The sequence below is a fragment of the Carassius auratus genome, chromosome 14 (assembly GCF_003368295.1).
Source record: "Carassius auratus strain Wakin chromosome 14, ASM336829v1, whole genome shotgun sequence".
In the NCBI taxonomy this organism is placed as follows: Eukaryota; Metazoa; Chordata; class Actinopteri; order Cypriniformes; family Cyprinidae; genus Carassius; species Carassius auratus.
This window is the reverse complement of record NC_039256.1, coordinates 32796325-32809555: the sequence shown is the minus strand read 5'-3', so window position 1 is coordinate 32809555 and position 13231 is coordinate 32796325. Positions and strand designations below refer to the sequence as shown.

The window sequence follows — 13231 nt, the reverse complement described above, 5'->3', positions numbered from 1 at the left end:
CTCTGTCCTTGAAGATCACCAGTGACTTGACTCTGTCCTTGAAGATCACCAGTGACTGGACTCTGTCCTTGAAGATCACCAGTGACTGGACTCTGTCCTTGAAGATCACCAGTGACTTGACTTGACTCTGAATGGTCAACGGTGACTAGCCTTGACTCTGGAAAGTCCATGGTGACTAGTCCTGACTCTGGAAGGTCAACGGTGCCTAGCCCTGATTCTGGAAGGTCAAAGGTGACTAGCCCTGATTCTGGAAGGTCAAATGGGACTAACCCTGACTCTGGAGGGTCCACGAGGGTCAACCGGAACCTGACTCAACTCATGAAAATCAACGGGCACCTGACACGACTCTGGAAGGTCAACAGGAACTAGCACTGACTCTGGATGGTCAATGGTGACTAACCCTGACTCTGGAAGGTCGACGGTGACTAACCCTGACTCTGGAGGGACGACGGTGACTAACCCTGACTGTGGAGGGTCGACGGTGACTAACCCTAACTCTGGAGGGTCCATGAGCACCTGACTCAACTCTGGAGGGTCCATGAGCACATGAATCGACTTAGGAGGGTCAACCGGAACCTGACTCAACTCTGGAAAGTCATAGGGCACCTGACTCGACTCTGGAAGGTCAACAGAAATCTGACTTGATTCAGTAGGATCAACTGGAACATGACTCGACTCTGGAAGGTCAACAGGAACTAGCCCTGACTCTGGAAGGTCAACGGTGACTAACCCTGACTCTGCAAGGTCGACGGTGACTAACCCTGACTCCGGAAGATCAACTGTGACTAACCCTGATTCTGGAGGGTCCATGAGCACCTGACTCGACTCTTGAGGGTCCACGGACACCTGACTCGACTTTGGAGGGTCAACCAGAACCTGACTCAACTCTGGAAAGTCAACGGGCACCTGACTCGACTCTGGAGGGTCAACGGGAATATGATTTGACTCTGGAAGGTCAACTGGAACGTGACTCGACTCTGGAGGGTCAACGGGAACCTGACTCAACTCTGGAGGGTCAACGGGAATATGATTTGACTCTGAAGGTCAACCGGAACCTGACTCAACTCTGGAGGGTCAACGGGAACCTGATTCAACTCTGGAGGGTCAACAGGAATATGACTCGACTCTGGAAGGTCAACCGGAACCTGACTGAACTCCAGAAAACCCTCTGTAGCTGCCATCCTCTGCAATGGCTCCGGGATGGCGGCCGCCTTGTGTAGTGGCGCTGGGTTGGTGGCCATCTTGTATTGTGGTGTGGCCTCAGCGGACGTGACGTGAACAGTCTCTGGATCAACAGACATGACGTGAACACTCCTGAGAATCTCTAAGATCTTTGACAGCATGGAGAAATAATCCAAAAACATCTCAGCGGCCATGTTGGGCGTTGTCGCTGAGCTGGAGGCCATCTTGCACCATGGCCCTGGACTGGTGACCACTTTGTGCTGTGGCGCTGTGCTGGCGTCCATCTTGCCTCTAGGTGCTGGGTTTGACGGCAATCTTGTGCAGTGTCGTTGGACCTGCGGCCATCTTGGGCAGTGGCGCTTGACCTGCGGCCATCCTGGGCAGTGGCGCTGAGCTGGCGGCCATCTTGTGCTGTGGTGTGGGGCTGGCCTCCATCTTGCCTCGTGGTGCTGGGTTGACGGCCATGCCGCGCAGTGGTGCTGGCTTGGCGGCCATCTTGTGCAGCGGCACTGGACTGGCGGCCATCTTGCGCAGCGGCACAGGCTCAGCCGATTTGCACCTCCTCTCCCCTCTCTGTCCACAATGGGCGGCTCCCATCCGAACCCCGGGTCGATGGGAGGCTACAGTGGAGATTGCTGCCGGACCTCCTCTCGACCACTCACTCCTGAGCGACCTCCCCTGGTTCCACGGAACATGACCAGACGGGTACCCTCAAAACCATTCCTCACCTGCTCGGTGACTGGGGAGGAAATATGATTAGACGTATCGCTGGATCTTTTGCGAAGGAGTCCTTCTGTGACGATCGTGCACCAGAGAGACACAGGGAGAGGGAGAGATCCAATTGCAGATAAGATTTATTAATCAATAAGGATAATCCAAATAAACAGTCCAAGAAAATAAACAAAACAAAAGAGGGAACAGGAAGGAAAGGAACGGGAACTCGGAGGAAGAGAAGGCAAGGGTAAATCTCGGGAAAGGAGAACACTGGTAACACGAAGGGTAAGGACTCCATACAAACAACAGGAAAAGACTGGAATATATAGGGAGGTTAATGACAAAAGATTGTCTGCACCTGGTGCAATTAACAGGAGTGCAATTACTGTGAAGACAGGACCAGACTAGAGGAATTCTAGTGCCTATGGTGAAGTGCCTAAGGGGAAGTGAGCTCACTAGTGGACACCCAGGGAAACAGAGATAACAGCGTAACAGATTAGCAATATTGTTGACTGTCAATTAAATGCTATTTCCATGAAGTATCAATATATATTACATAATCGCTTTAAATCTTTTACATATATAAAGGAATGACTGAGAATGGGCCACTACATTTTTTTTTAAATCAATTTTAAATAATTCAAAGGACTGCATACATTTATTCCATTTACACCACATTTACCACACCACAAGACATTATTCATATGTTTTATTTCAAGACATTTGTCAGGTTATTTTTCCCATAGCTCTCCTGTGTGTAGAACAAATTCTTCGGCTTTTTATACCAAGGCTTCATTGCTAATTCCAAAAGAGCGTGTATACAAAGACAAATACAGTTATCAGAGAGAGCAAGAGATGTGTGTGTGTGTGTGTGTGTGTGTGTGTGTGTGTGTGTGTGTGTGAATTGCCTGCATCTGTGCATCTCTCAACAGTGTCCAAAGCAGTGTCTCTACTAATAGTGAAAGTGTAAGTTTATCTGCTTCAAGAACAGTCCTGTTATTAACTTGCTACTGAGAAATGTCTTGTAGTCTTTTGTAAAGAATATAACTATTCTTTGAGTACATCAACTCCATGTGTGTGAGTGTTTGTCTGTAAGTATGTGTGTGTGGGAAAGCAGAATAAAAAAACTGTGCTTTATGTAGATGATAATTCAGGTACCTTAGTGATAATCTTTTTTTTTTTACTCCTATTAGTAATTTCTTTGCTTGGTTCATTTGCTGTTGTGAGGACTGAAATAACTGAAATATTTTAAACTGATGTGGATCTGTAATGTGGGCGACAGATCTTTTTCAAAGCTGCATTTACATAAAAATAATTGCACAGAACTAGAGAAATTATAATAAATATGTGCAATAGCTGAAAACAGACATTGTATTACAACTCTTCAGCACAATTCTTTTAATAATGACATTAGATATTTTGGTAGACATATGATATTGACATCTGATTCATAGAAATGTTCTCACCAGGACAGGGTTTGAGTCTAATGGTCTTCTGTGCGTGACTGACGTGGTTCTTCACGCTGCAGCTGATGTCTCCATCAGTTCCTTCATCCAGATCAATGCTGCTGTTTCCATCCATCAGTGGATCTCCATTCAGAGTCCAGCTGTAGAGGAGCTGATCCCCCTCAGAGGAGCAGAACACCCTCATCACCCCACTGGAGGAGCAGATGATTGACACTTCCACTGAGCCAATAGGAGCTGGAGGGAGGGACACATCACAGTCACATGACTGTCTCCACTCATTATGAGTCAATATTAAGACATTTGTAAACAACATATCTGATATGATAGTTGGACTCACTGAATTAAACATGCAGCATAGATCTGACAACAATATAGCAAATTATTATTATTATTATTCATAGTATACAGTAAGCAACATGCTAGCATTTCATTTTGAAAATAGTCATAGTATGTGGAAAGTGCTGAGGAATTCAATTAAATTCTTGCAGACTTTCAATAATAGGCTGCAATAAAAATCTGCATGAGAGAGAGATCTTTGGAGAACATGAGAGTGTAATGAGTCTGATGAGAGAGTTTCTGTACCTTCAACAATCACTTGAAGATCTCGAGATGTTTCTGTGCCGTCTGAGTGAAAGAGTGTTAATCTGTAATTCCCTGAATCTGCTCTGATCACACGGTTTATTATCACAGTCCCATTAATGACTGTCACATCAGGTCTGTTATTATAAAGATCACACTGACTCATCCTCATCCTGCCATACTTTACTCTACAAAGTGGACCATCTGCTGTGTTGTAGTTTATTCTCTTTTTTAATTGTAGGTCATATTCACTAGCGTCCTGCACCATCATCAGATTGAGTTTGTGTCCCAGAGCTGTGTAACAGGGATCAGACTGATCAAAACTGCAGAACTGATCCAGACCTGAAGAACACACACACACAATGAAATGCACCAAAATCTATATTCTCATATTCATCATAAACAGATTTTGTGATTTGTGTGTCTCCTGATTTACTTCTAAGTAGCAGGATACTGAATATAATCAAGTTACTGGACAGATTTAACTTGGTTTAGTGTGTAATAATTTTTTTTTTATAAACTGTTAAAATAAAACATTCATTTTATTTCAAAACAGGCACTTTTTGTCCAATTCCATTAAACGATGACATCTCTCTATTGACATGTCTTGATCTGACATCAGATTTAATGGACTGACATACTTTTATGAATCATTCCTCAAACTTTTAGCAGAACAGACAAGACAAAAGAAACATACTATTCCTCTCACATTTTTAAACACTCCACTAATACAAACACTACAGACCGAAAAAAAAACCTTTGTCTAGATCACTACAGACTCTTAATGTAATATTGCAACTAGACTGTTGGATTAATGTGCTAACTGTTGTCAATAAATATAAGGGGGGAAATAATGTTAAAAATATTAACAGAATTAATTCACCCTGCCCCATCCAGACCTGTCCGTCATCTTACACTGATGCAGTTGCTGATGAACATGATGCAGAATGATTGACTGTGTGAGGAAGACTATTAGAATGCTGTTATGTGCCACTAAAATTAAATGGCAAGAGTTATTTATATATCATATACAGTTTAGCAATATCATGTTTGTTATTCCTCTATATTTGCACAATTCCAAATGTAATATTACTTGTATATAATAGTTAAAAAGCAAGAAGTTAAAACTGTTACATTCTAAACACAATACTCTCAATATTTTCTGTTTTACTCAATTTAACAAATTTCAAGACATGCAGCCTGAAAAAACAGCAGATATTATAATTCCTTAAGAAATGGGATGCACTTTCACAGGTGTGCATGAGTTGGTTTGTGTTTTTATATGTATTCAATATAACATGTTTGGTAAGTTTTCAAAACATGCAACTTTTTAATGTTCCTCTAGCTAAAGCCTTCATCTTGTATTGTGTTAAACAAAATCATCTACTGAACTCTCGTGCAGATATAGATCAGCTTTCTCTCACACAATAAATCCAAATTACATTGCAATCCTGCACTGAAGCTGTACTTGAGACCAAAAATATCCAAATAATCATCACGTTCAGGAACTTATTTGTCCAGAAATCATGAGATGTTGAGGAAAAATTTGTGTTGCAAGTTCATTAAATAGGATACTGTATCACACATAATTTGTGTAAAATGTACATTTTTGCACATTTTATTGGTACAGAGATCGTTATGTGTATTTTGTAAAACATTTGCAACTGTTTTTTATCACTTAATTAGAGGCAATTCAAATTTCATAGGGACAACTGAATAGAGTTGTATACAAACAAAAATATTGCGTGTACAAAAGGTGTTTAATAAAGCTCTTAACTTGTTTGTTGTTGTTGTTGTTTTAATTGCATTATTACAAAACTATTATGTAGTTTATAACAGTTAAAAAAAAGTACTACACACATACATGTGGTCATCAAACTGACTTAAACACTTCAGCCAAATACAGGACATATATCATGTATATAGACAAGCGGACAAGTGCAAAGACAATAACTATACTATACAATAACTAACTAAAACGGTAATGTGTGTTTGGCAAAACTAACGAGTGTTCGTTTGACATTGAAAGCAAGTTCGTGTAAGGTTGGTTCCTCTATCTCGTGAACACTTTTACACAAATCACACATTTAAAAGTGGTATAAAATATTTTCAATTCCGAATATAATTTTGTCAGTGTGTTAATGTCGACCCGAGAAGCAATTGAGCCTTCTTTAGAAAGTTAACTTGTCGCAAGTTTGAGGTAAAAACATTGATCTATATTTCTCGATATTCTAGAAATATTTTTGGATGACTCGTAACCGCAGATAACCGATGGTGACCGTGGGCACCCGCTCATTTTGGATCAACCGCGCATCACTGATACACAGTATACATAGGAATAAATGATTGAAATATGTTTAATTTAGTTTACACATAAACAAGGGGGAAAACAGTGCAACAATTAACGTGTCCTATATATGCTGAGTTTCAGGTCATTTTTGTGACACAACTAATTTGTTCATAGAAAGAAGTCTCTAATGACAGAAAGTGAAGTTTTCTTTATTTTACAAAAGCACAATGTTTTGTTTTCATTGTGAGTGTACACAAATAAAAGCAGACCTTTACACAGTGATGCATTATTAATAAGACAATGCATGTTTAAAGTTGATTCTGCTGGTATAAAGAAACAGTTGAAGTGATCACACCAACGCTCGCACACACACACACACACAAAACACAGAAAAGCACAGTTGACACTTTATCTAAATAAAATACAGTGAACCAAACATCAGCTCGCCTGCCTCTGTGTCACCATTGGAACTAAAGTACATAGTTCAGTAAAATGATTTATGGATAAATATGGAAAATATTGCAATATTAGCATAGCTAATGGAATTCGCTGTTCTTCTGCTGGCAGTTGGTTATCAAACAGCGTTGCATTGCTGCGGACGCCCCCTTCTGAACTGGGGGTCAATTGCCTGTATTCGTTGTACAGTAAAGCCTCAATCTCTGAACTGAGATGTCCGTAGCCTGATGGTTCAGTACGAATACATGTATTGTTCCACCCCTAATATATGTATAAAGTGTCCATTAAAGACACAAATACTAGTAGTTTGTCACAAAGCTTGTCTAATATTCACTGAAAAATATTCAGATAAGTTTTCCTCACAAAAACAAACACAAGGTTTTAGGGCAGATTGGAACGCAGTATTTTTGAGAAGTGAGAGTGGATTTGTATGGTTGAAAAAGAGAAGTTAGACAGGAACAGAGATTTTTAAGAGAAGAGGAGCAGAAAAGATGAACCATGTGATGAGTTTTGAAAAGAACAGCTGAGCAAGCAAAATGTTTACAATAAATGTTAACTAAGTTAACATTTGCAAGATCTTAAAAGGGAAAATGCTTTAATCAGTCAGTGAATGATATTTGCATTTTCTGATATAGAAGTACAAAAATCACTTGTTATACGTCGTCAAAGAAGACTCTGTACAGTAAAGACCCTTAAAATCAAGAGGATGGTATAGTCTTTACCATCCTCTTGATTTCAAGGGTCTTTACTGTGACCTAAGCACTTTCTCTGACATATTATAATATTCACTAAACAGTTGAAGGTCAAAAACTATACTGATATATCAATGCAGACTCTTAATGAGCTATTATATTCATCCTAGATTGATCTGATTCAGCATGATAAGAGTCTGATGTGAAAGTGACTCACATGCAGCAGTTTGCAGCAGCATCAGTCCAAAGATGAGCATCATTTCTCTAAAGTCCAGTTCCAGAAGAACTCAATCCCAGCAGAAGAGTTTCAGATTGAGTTGCATTCAGTGTCTTCACTGACAGACAGCAGCTCTACTGACAAATCAGGAAATTAGATGACTTTAAAAAGAAAGAAGGCATTCCCGATTATGAAGGAGGGTTAGTTTACATCAAAATCCATTGAGAGAGAGAGAGAGAGAGAGAGAGAGAGAGAGAGAGATCATTTTAATTTCACAATTAAATTACATTATATTTATATAAGATATACAGGTGCTGGTCATATAATTAGAATATCATCAACAAGTTTTTTCACTAATTCTATTCAAAAAGTGAAATTGTTTATTATATTAATTAATTACACACAGACTGATATATTTCAAATGTTTATTTTTAATTTTGATGATTATAACTGACAACTAAAGAAAATCCCAAATTCAGTATCTCAGAATTTTTTTTTTTATTATTGTGAAAAAGTTCAATATTGAAGACACCTGGTGCCACACTGTAATCAGCTAATTAACTCAAAACACCTGCAAAAGCCTTTAAATGGTCTCTCAGTCTAGTTCTAGGCTACACAATCATGGGGAAGACTGCTGATTTGACAGTTGTCCAAAAGACGACCATTGACACCTTGCACAAGGAGGGCAAGACACAAAAGATAAATGCAAAAGAGGCTAGGCAGGAAGTTTTAAAGCACTTCATGCTTCCTGCTGCTGACCAACTTTATGGAAATGCAGATTTAGAAAATCTGTGTGTGTATGAAAATGGTAAAGTGAAAAAGAGAAAGTGAAAAAAGAGGAAAATACAACAAAACCAATTATTGATGATAATACTTACTTTTCTTTAAATGCAATACAGTGAAATAAAGCAATCCAATATTGAAGTAAATGTACAAAGACTCTGGTGAAGAGGAAGTAGCTAGAGAAAGATGCTTAAATAAAAAATAAAAATAAAAACTCAACAAAACAAAATCCCAACTAACCAAATATTAACCCCAAAATAAACTAACTACCAACAAAAGATGCAGAAAAGAACATCTTCAGTGTACCGGATGCCATCACTAAACTATACTTGCTAACAAAACAAAACATGCATAATAAGCACCATCTCCTAAACCTAGTGCATCAATACAGTAAACCTCTATGTGATGGAAATGTAGGTCATGACCTGCTAACCTGTCTTACAACCCCTCCAACCAGGACACACAGCATTCACGTGCGATAAAGAGGACGTTTCACAGGAGCAGCATTTAGTTTCACACGTGTTTCGAACACACAGACTAATTACAGAAACCGCATCACCAACATTTGATATGATGTAACATTATTTGATATTAAGTCTGTAGCATTTAGGCTGGTCGATTTCCTCAATTGTGGCTTTTCTCATAGCCAAAGAACAAGACTCAATAAAAAGTTTTAATTCAGGAAAATAGGTCTCCAACTCCAGGTGGCCAAGTAAACACTCTAATGAATCTTTAGAGATAACCAGAGGTACATTGGATAGCATTACCTTCTTTGATAAATTAGATAGAGACAACACTGGTAGGAAAAAAATCACCAATAGATAGTCCACTCTCAACCAACAATTCAACCATAGACTCCTCTCTAAGGAATACTACAATGGCTTTGTTCATTCATGAAGCTGATATTCAATTCAATTCAATTCAATATTATGAGCACCTATTTCATATGACTGAGGTCCCCTTGAGCAAGATCTGAACCCCCAGCTGCTCTCTGAGTGATTCACCATTGGCAGCCAACTGCTCCGTGTGTGTGTTCAACTAGTCACAGCTGTGTGTGTGTGTGGACTTCACTCTTGGATAAAAGGGTTCATTGGGGTTCGATATAGAACCATAGGGTTCTTTACTCAACTCCAAATAACCTTTTATGCTAAAAAGGTTCTGTTATGACAAGAAGAACCCTTTTGGAACAAAGGTTCTTTAGGCTATTATTCATTCATATATTACATTATTCTGCAACAATTTGTATTTGTAATTAAATTATTGTTTGTAGTAACTTAATATCACATTTTAATCATGCTGATTTTTGGAGAAAAACTGCAATGGCACTCTTCGTGTGATATTGATTAACTAAATAAAATGATATAAATATATACATTTTCTAACCCCCATATCTTGAATTTTGTGATCATTCACATGAATTCATAAATGCATTTGAATACACCGAATAATGCAGTGAAAGAACGCACTCAAAATGCATCTTCATCATGTAACTTTACATTAGCATAGATGTGTGCACTTTTAGGCATGATTTGTTTAGTTTTTGAATATACTTGATACTGTTAAAAGGCACATCATTAAAACAAAAAAATACAAGTTCACATATTACACCTAAACATGCATGGAAAACGTAATTAGAACTAGTTACTAAATTAGTTAAAAATTCCTTTCCATATACAGCTATGATTCGCGAACCTTAAAATGACTCAAATGATTCGCGAACCAGCTCCGAACTCCCGAAATGACTCAAATGATTCATGCTCCGAACTTCCGAATTTACTCAAATGATTCGCGATCCCGCTCCGAACTCTCGAACTGATTCAAATGATCCGGGAAGCCGCTACGAACTCCCGAACTGATTCAAATGATTCGCGATCCCCAAACTTACTATAATGATTCGCGATCCCACTCCGAGCTCCCAAACTGATTAAAATGATTCATGCTCCCAACTCCCGAACTGACTAAAAAAGAAACATTTTCAATCTCCAAGGTGAACGTTATGACAACACACTCTTAGAAAAAAGGGTTCATTGGGGTTCTATACAGAACCATAGGGTTCTTTTATGCTAAAAAGTTTATATAATGACAAGAAAGAACCCTTTTGGCACAAAGGTTCTTTATGCTATTATTCATTCATATATTACATTATTCTGCATCATTTTGTATTTGTAATTCAATTATTGTTTGTAGTAATTTAATATCACATTTTAATCATGCTGCTTTTTGTAGAAAAACTGAAATGGCTGTATGTGATATTGATTAACTACATAAAATTATATAAGTATACATTTTCTAACACCCATATCTTGAATTTCGTGATCATTCACATGCATTCATAAATGCATTTGAATACACAGAATAATGCAGTGAAAGAACAAACACGCGCCACGCTCTCGAATTGATTCAAATGATCCGCGAAGCAGGTCTGAACTCCCGAACTGATTCAAATGATTCGCGATCCCCAAACTGACCTAAATGATTCGTGAACCCGCTTTTAACTCCCAAACTGACTCAAATGATTCGCGAACCCGCTACGAACCAGTGGGTTCGCGAATCATTTGAGTCAACAAATGAACCCACTGGTTCGTAGCGGGTTCGCGAATCATTTGAGTCAGTTTGGGAGTTAAAAGCGGGTTTCCGAATCATTTAGGTCAGTTTGGGGATCGCGAATCATTTGAATCAGTTCGGGGATCGCGACTCATTTGAATCAGTTTGGGAGTTCGGAGCGGGATCGCGAATCATTTGAGTCAGTTTTCTCTGAGGTGGTCGGATCACATTGTGGTTAATCTCGCAGATCATGACTTATCCTCTCCCTGGAGTTTGGTAATATAAAGATTCCTCCTTTGAACTCCCACCTTTTCTGTGGGTTTTATTGTACTGGGTCTGAATTTGGTCTCCTGGGGTCTCAAAAAAGAAACATTTTCAATCTCCAAGGTGAACGTTATGACAACATGTTGGAAGGATGGGTGAAATGCAGAGCACCATGGGATACCATAATTGGCCAGACATCATATCCTCCTCATTTTTAAAGTTGAAAAACCATCACAATCAATCCCCATTTTCACTGTTCTTGACACAAAGAGATTAAATTACACCTTCAAAACTTAAACCAAACTATAAAAAGAAAGCAAAAAAAAAAAAAATACAAATAAAAATAAATAAATAAATAGATAAAATACAAAATATACAAAAGTACACTCAAATGCTCTCGAAAACATGTCTTTCTAAGGAAAGGTTGCTATCAAATAGCACACCTAGGTTCCTAACTGATGACGAAGAATTGACAGCAGCAATCAAGTCTTAGACAGTGTTTTATGTTATTACATGCAGAGTTTTTAGGTCCTACAATTATTATTATTTTTATTTATTTTTTTCCAGAATTTAGCAGTAAGAAATTACTTGTCCTTTAATATCTTTTATATCGACTATGGAAACCCTTTAGTTTTTCAAATTGGTATTGGCGGGGTCGCAGAGAAATAAAGAGCTGAGTATCATCAGCATAACAGTGAAAGCTAACACCATGGCACAATGAGTAAATCCTGTTAGAAGGCAGATCCTGTTAGTTTGCATTAAAATAAATCTAAAACAGGCAGTGAAACTAAGAGAAACATGTAAAAGAAGAAGCAGAAGAAGTAACATTAACATTGTAAACTTGCTGCAACCACAGATATGAACACCGTTCTATATTTTTGGTTAAATGAAAAAGCCTGTTTCACACTAGACACGCAAGGCATAAGTAAAATATTTTGTACCTAAAATCCACATTGAATCCTGTTCTTGGATGAAATGTACTCTAGTCCTGCTAAAAAGTACTGAACAAAACTGAATTTGATCAAAACAACAGGCTACATACATTCTGTATGTTTATTAGAAATGATGAACTTCAATTCATAATTTGTTGGTTTATTGGCGGAACAGAAATTGATACAGCAACTCTTCGGCATGATTGTCCTGTGTTATTTCAATTGGCGCCAAGGCAATGTTTTTCTCCACGGGCTACATTCACACCACGTGACGGGGTGTTCCCGGGGCGTTCCCAGACCAACCGTCTGTATGTATGTGACGCACTTGCATCATGAATATGCTAATTAGTACATGACGTCATTAGATACATTTAGCCAATTTTCAGGAGAGGTTTAGCTACTTTCCATTGAAAGATGCTGGCAACACCGATACAAACGCTAATGGTGATATATAAGTATACAGAGTGAAATTGTACGTTGTTTTTAATTACCTGCTTACCTTTAGCTATGTTTTCTTGAGGTAAAGGGGGTATTATGGTTTGCTATGGAAAACTGTAGTCAGTGAACAAGCAAAATTCAAGAAATGGTTAACTTAACAAGCTAATCACAACTCTTTATTCTTTGCCGATATTATAAACTATCTCTATAATAGGCATATTCTAAAACGATATCGATCCAGAAAGAATGTTGCTATTACCGTTGTATCCTTCAATTCATTGAGCAGATGAGATGGATCTCTGAAGATATTTTCGCAGAGAGAAAGAGATTGACAGGTCAGTTGATTCTGACGGAGCCGGTGTGATTGAGGTCAGTAATGGTCTGTCTAAGGATTGTTGTGTTTTCTTCTAAAAAATAAGCATTTGTTGGCAGGTCTAGGCATTATGCATATAGCCTCAACTAAATTATTTCATTACATTTATTATATATGCTAGCTATATTCTGACTAGGACTGAGACGATTATAAGTGTGATTAATCGCATCCAAAACAAAAGTTTGTATGTATGTATATATATATATATATATATATATATATATATATATATATATATATATATATATATATATATATATATATATATATATTGTCTTCCAATCCTATTGACATCCCTGAT

At 38.2% G+C, this 13231-nt stretch overlaps 1 protein-coding gene across 1 annotated transcript in view; it reads right to left on the bottom strand.

Moving 5' to 3' along the window:
- LOC113114358 (uncharacterized) overlaps positions 1-13231 on the bottom strand; it is a 215847-nt gene that overhangs the window by 167810 nt on the left and 34806 nt on the right. The window contains exons 5-6 of the mRNA XM_026281269.1: positions 3945-4283; positions 3363-3596 (exon numbers count right to left, since the gene is read on the bottom strand). Of these exons, the coding sequence (XP_026137054.1) occupies positions 3363-3596; positions 3945-4283 (573 nt within the window). The remainder of the gene's footprint in view (positions 1-3362; positions 3597-3944; positions 4284-13231) is intronic.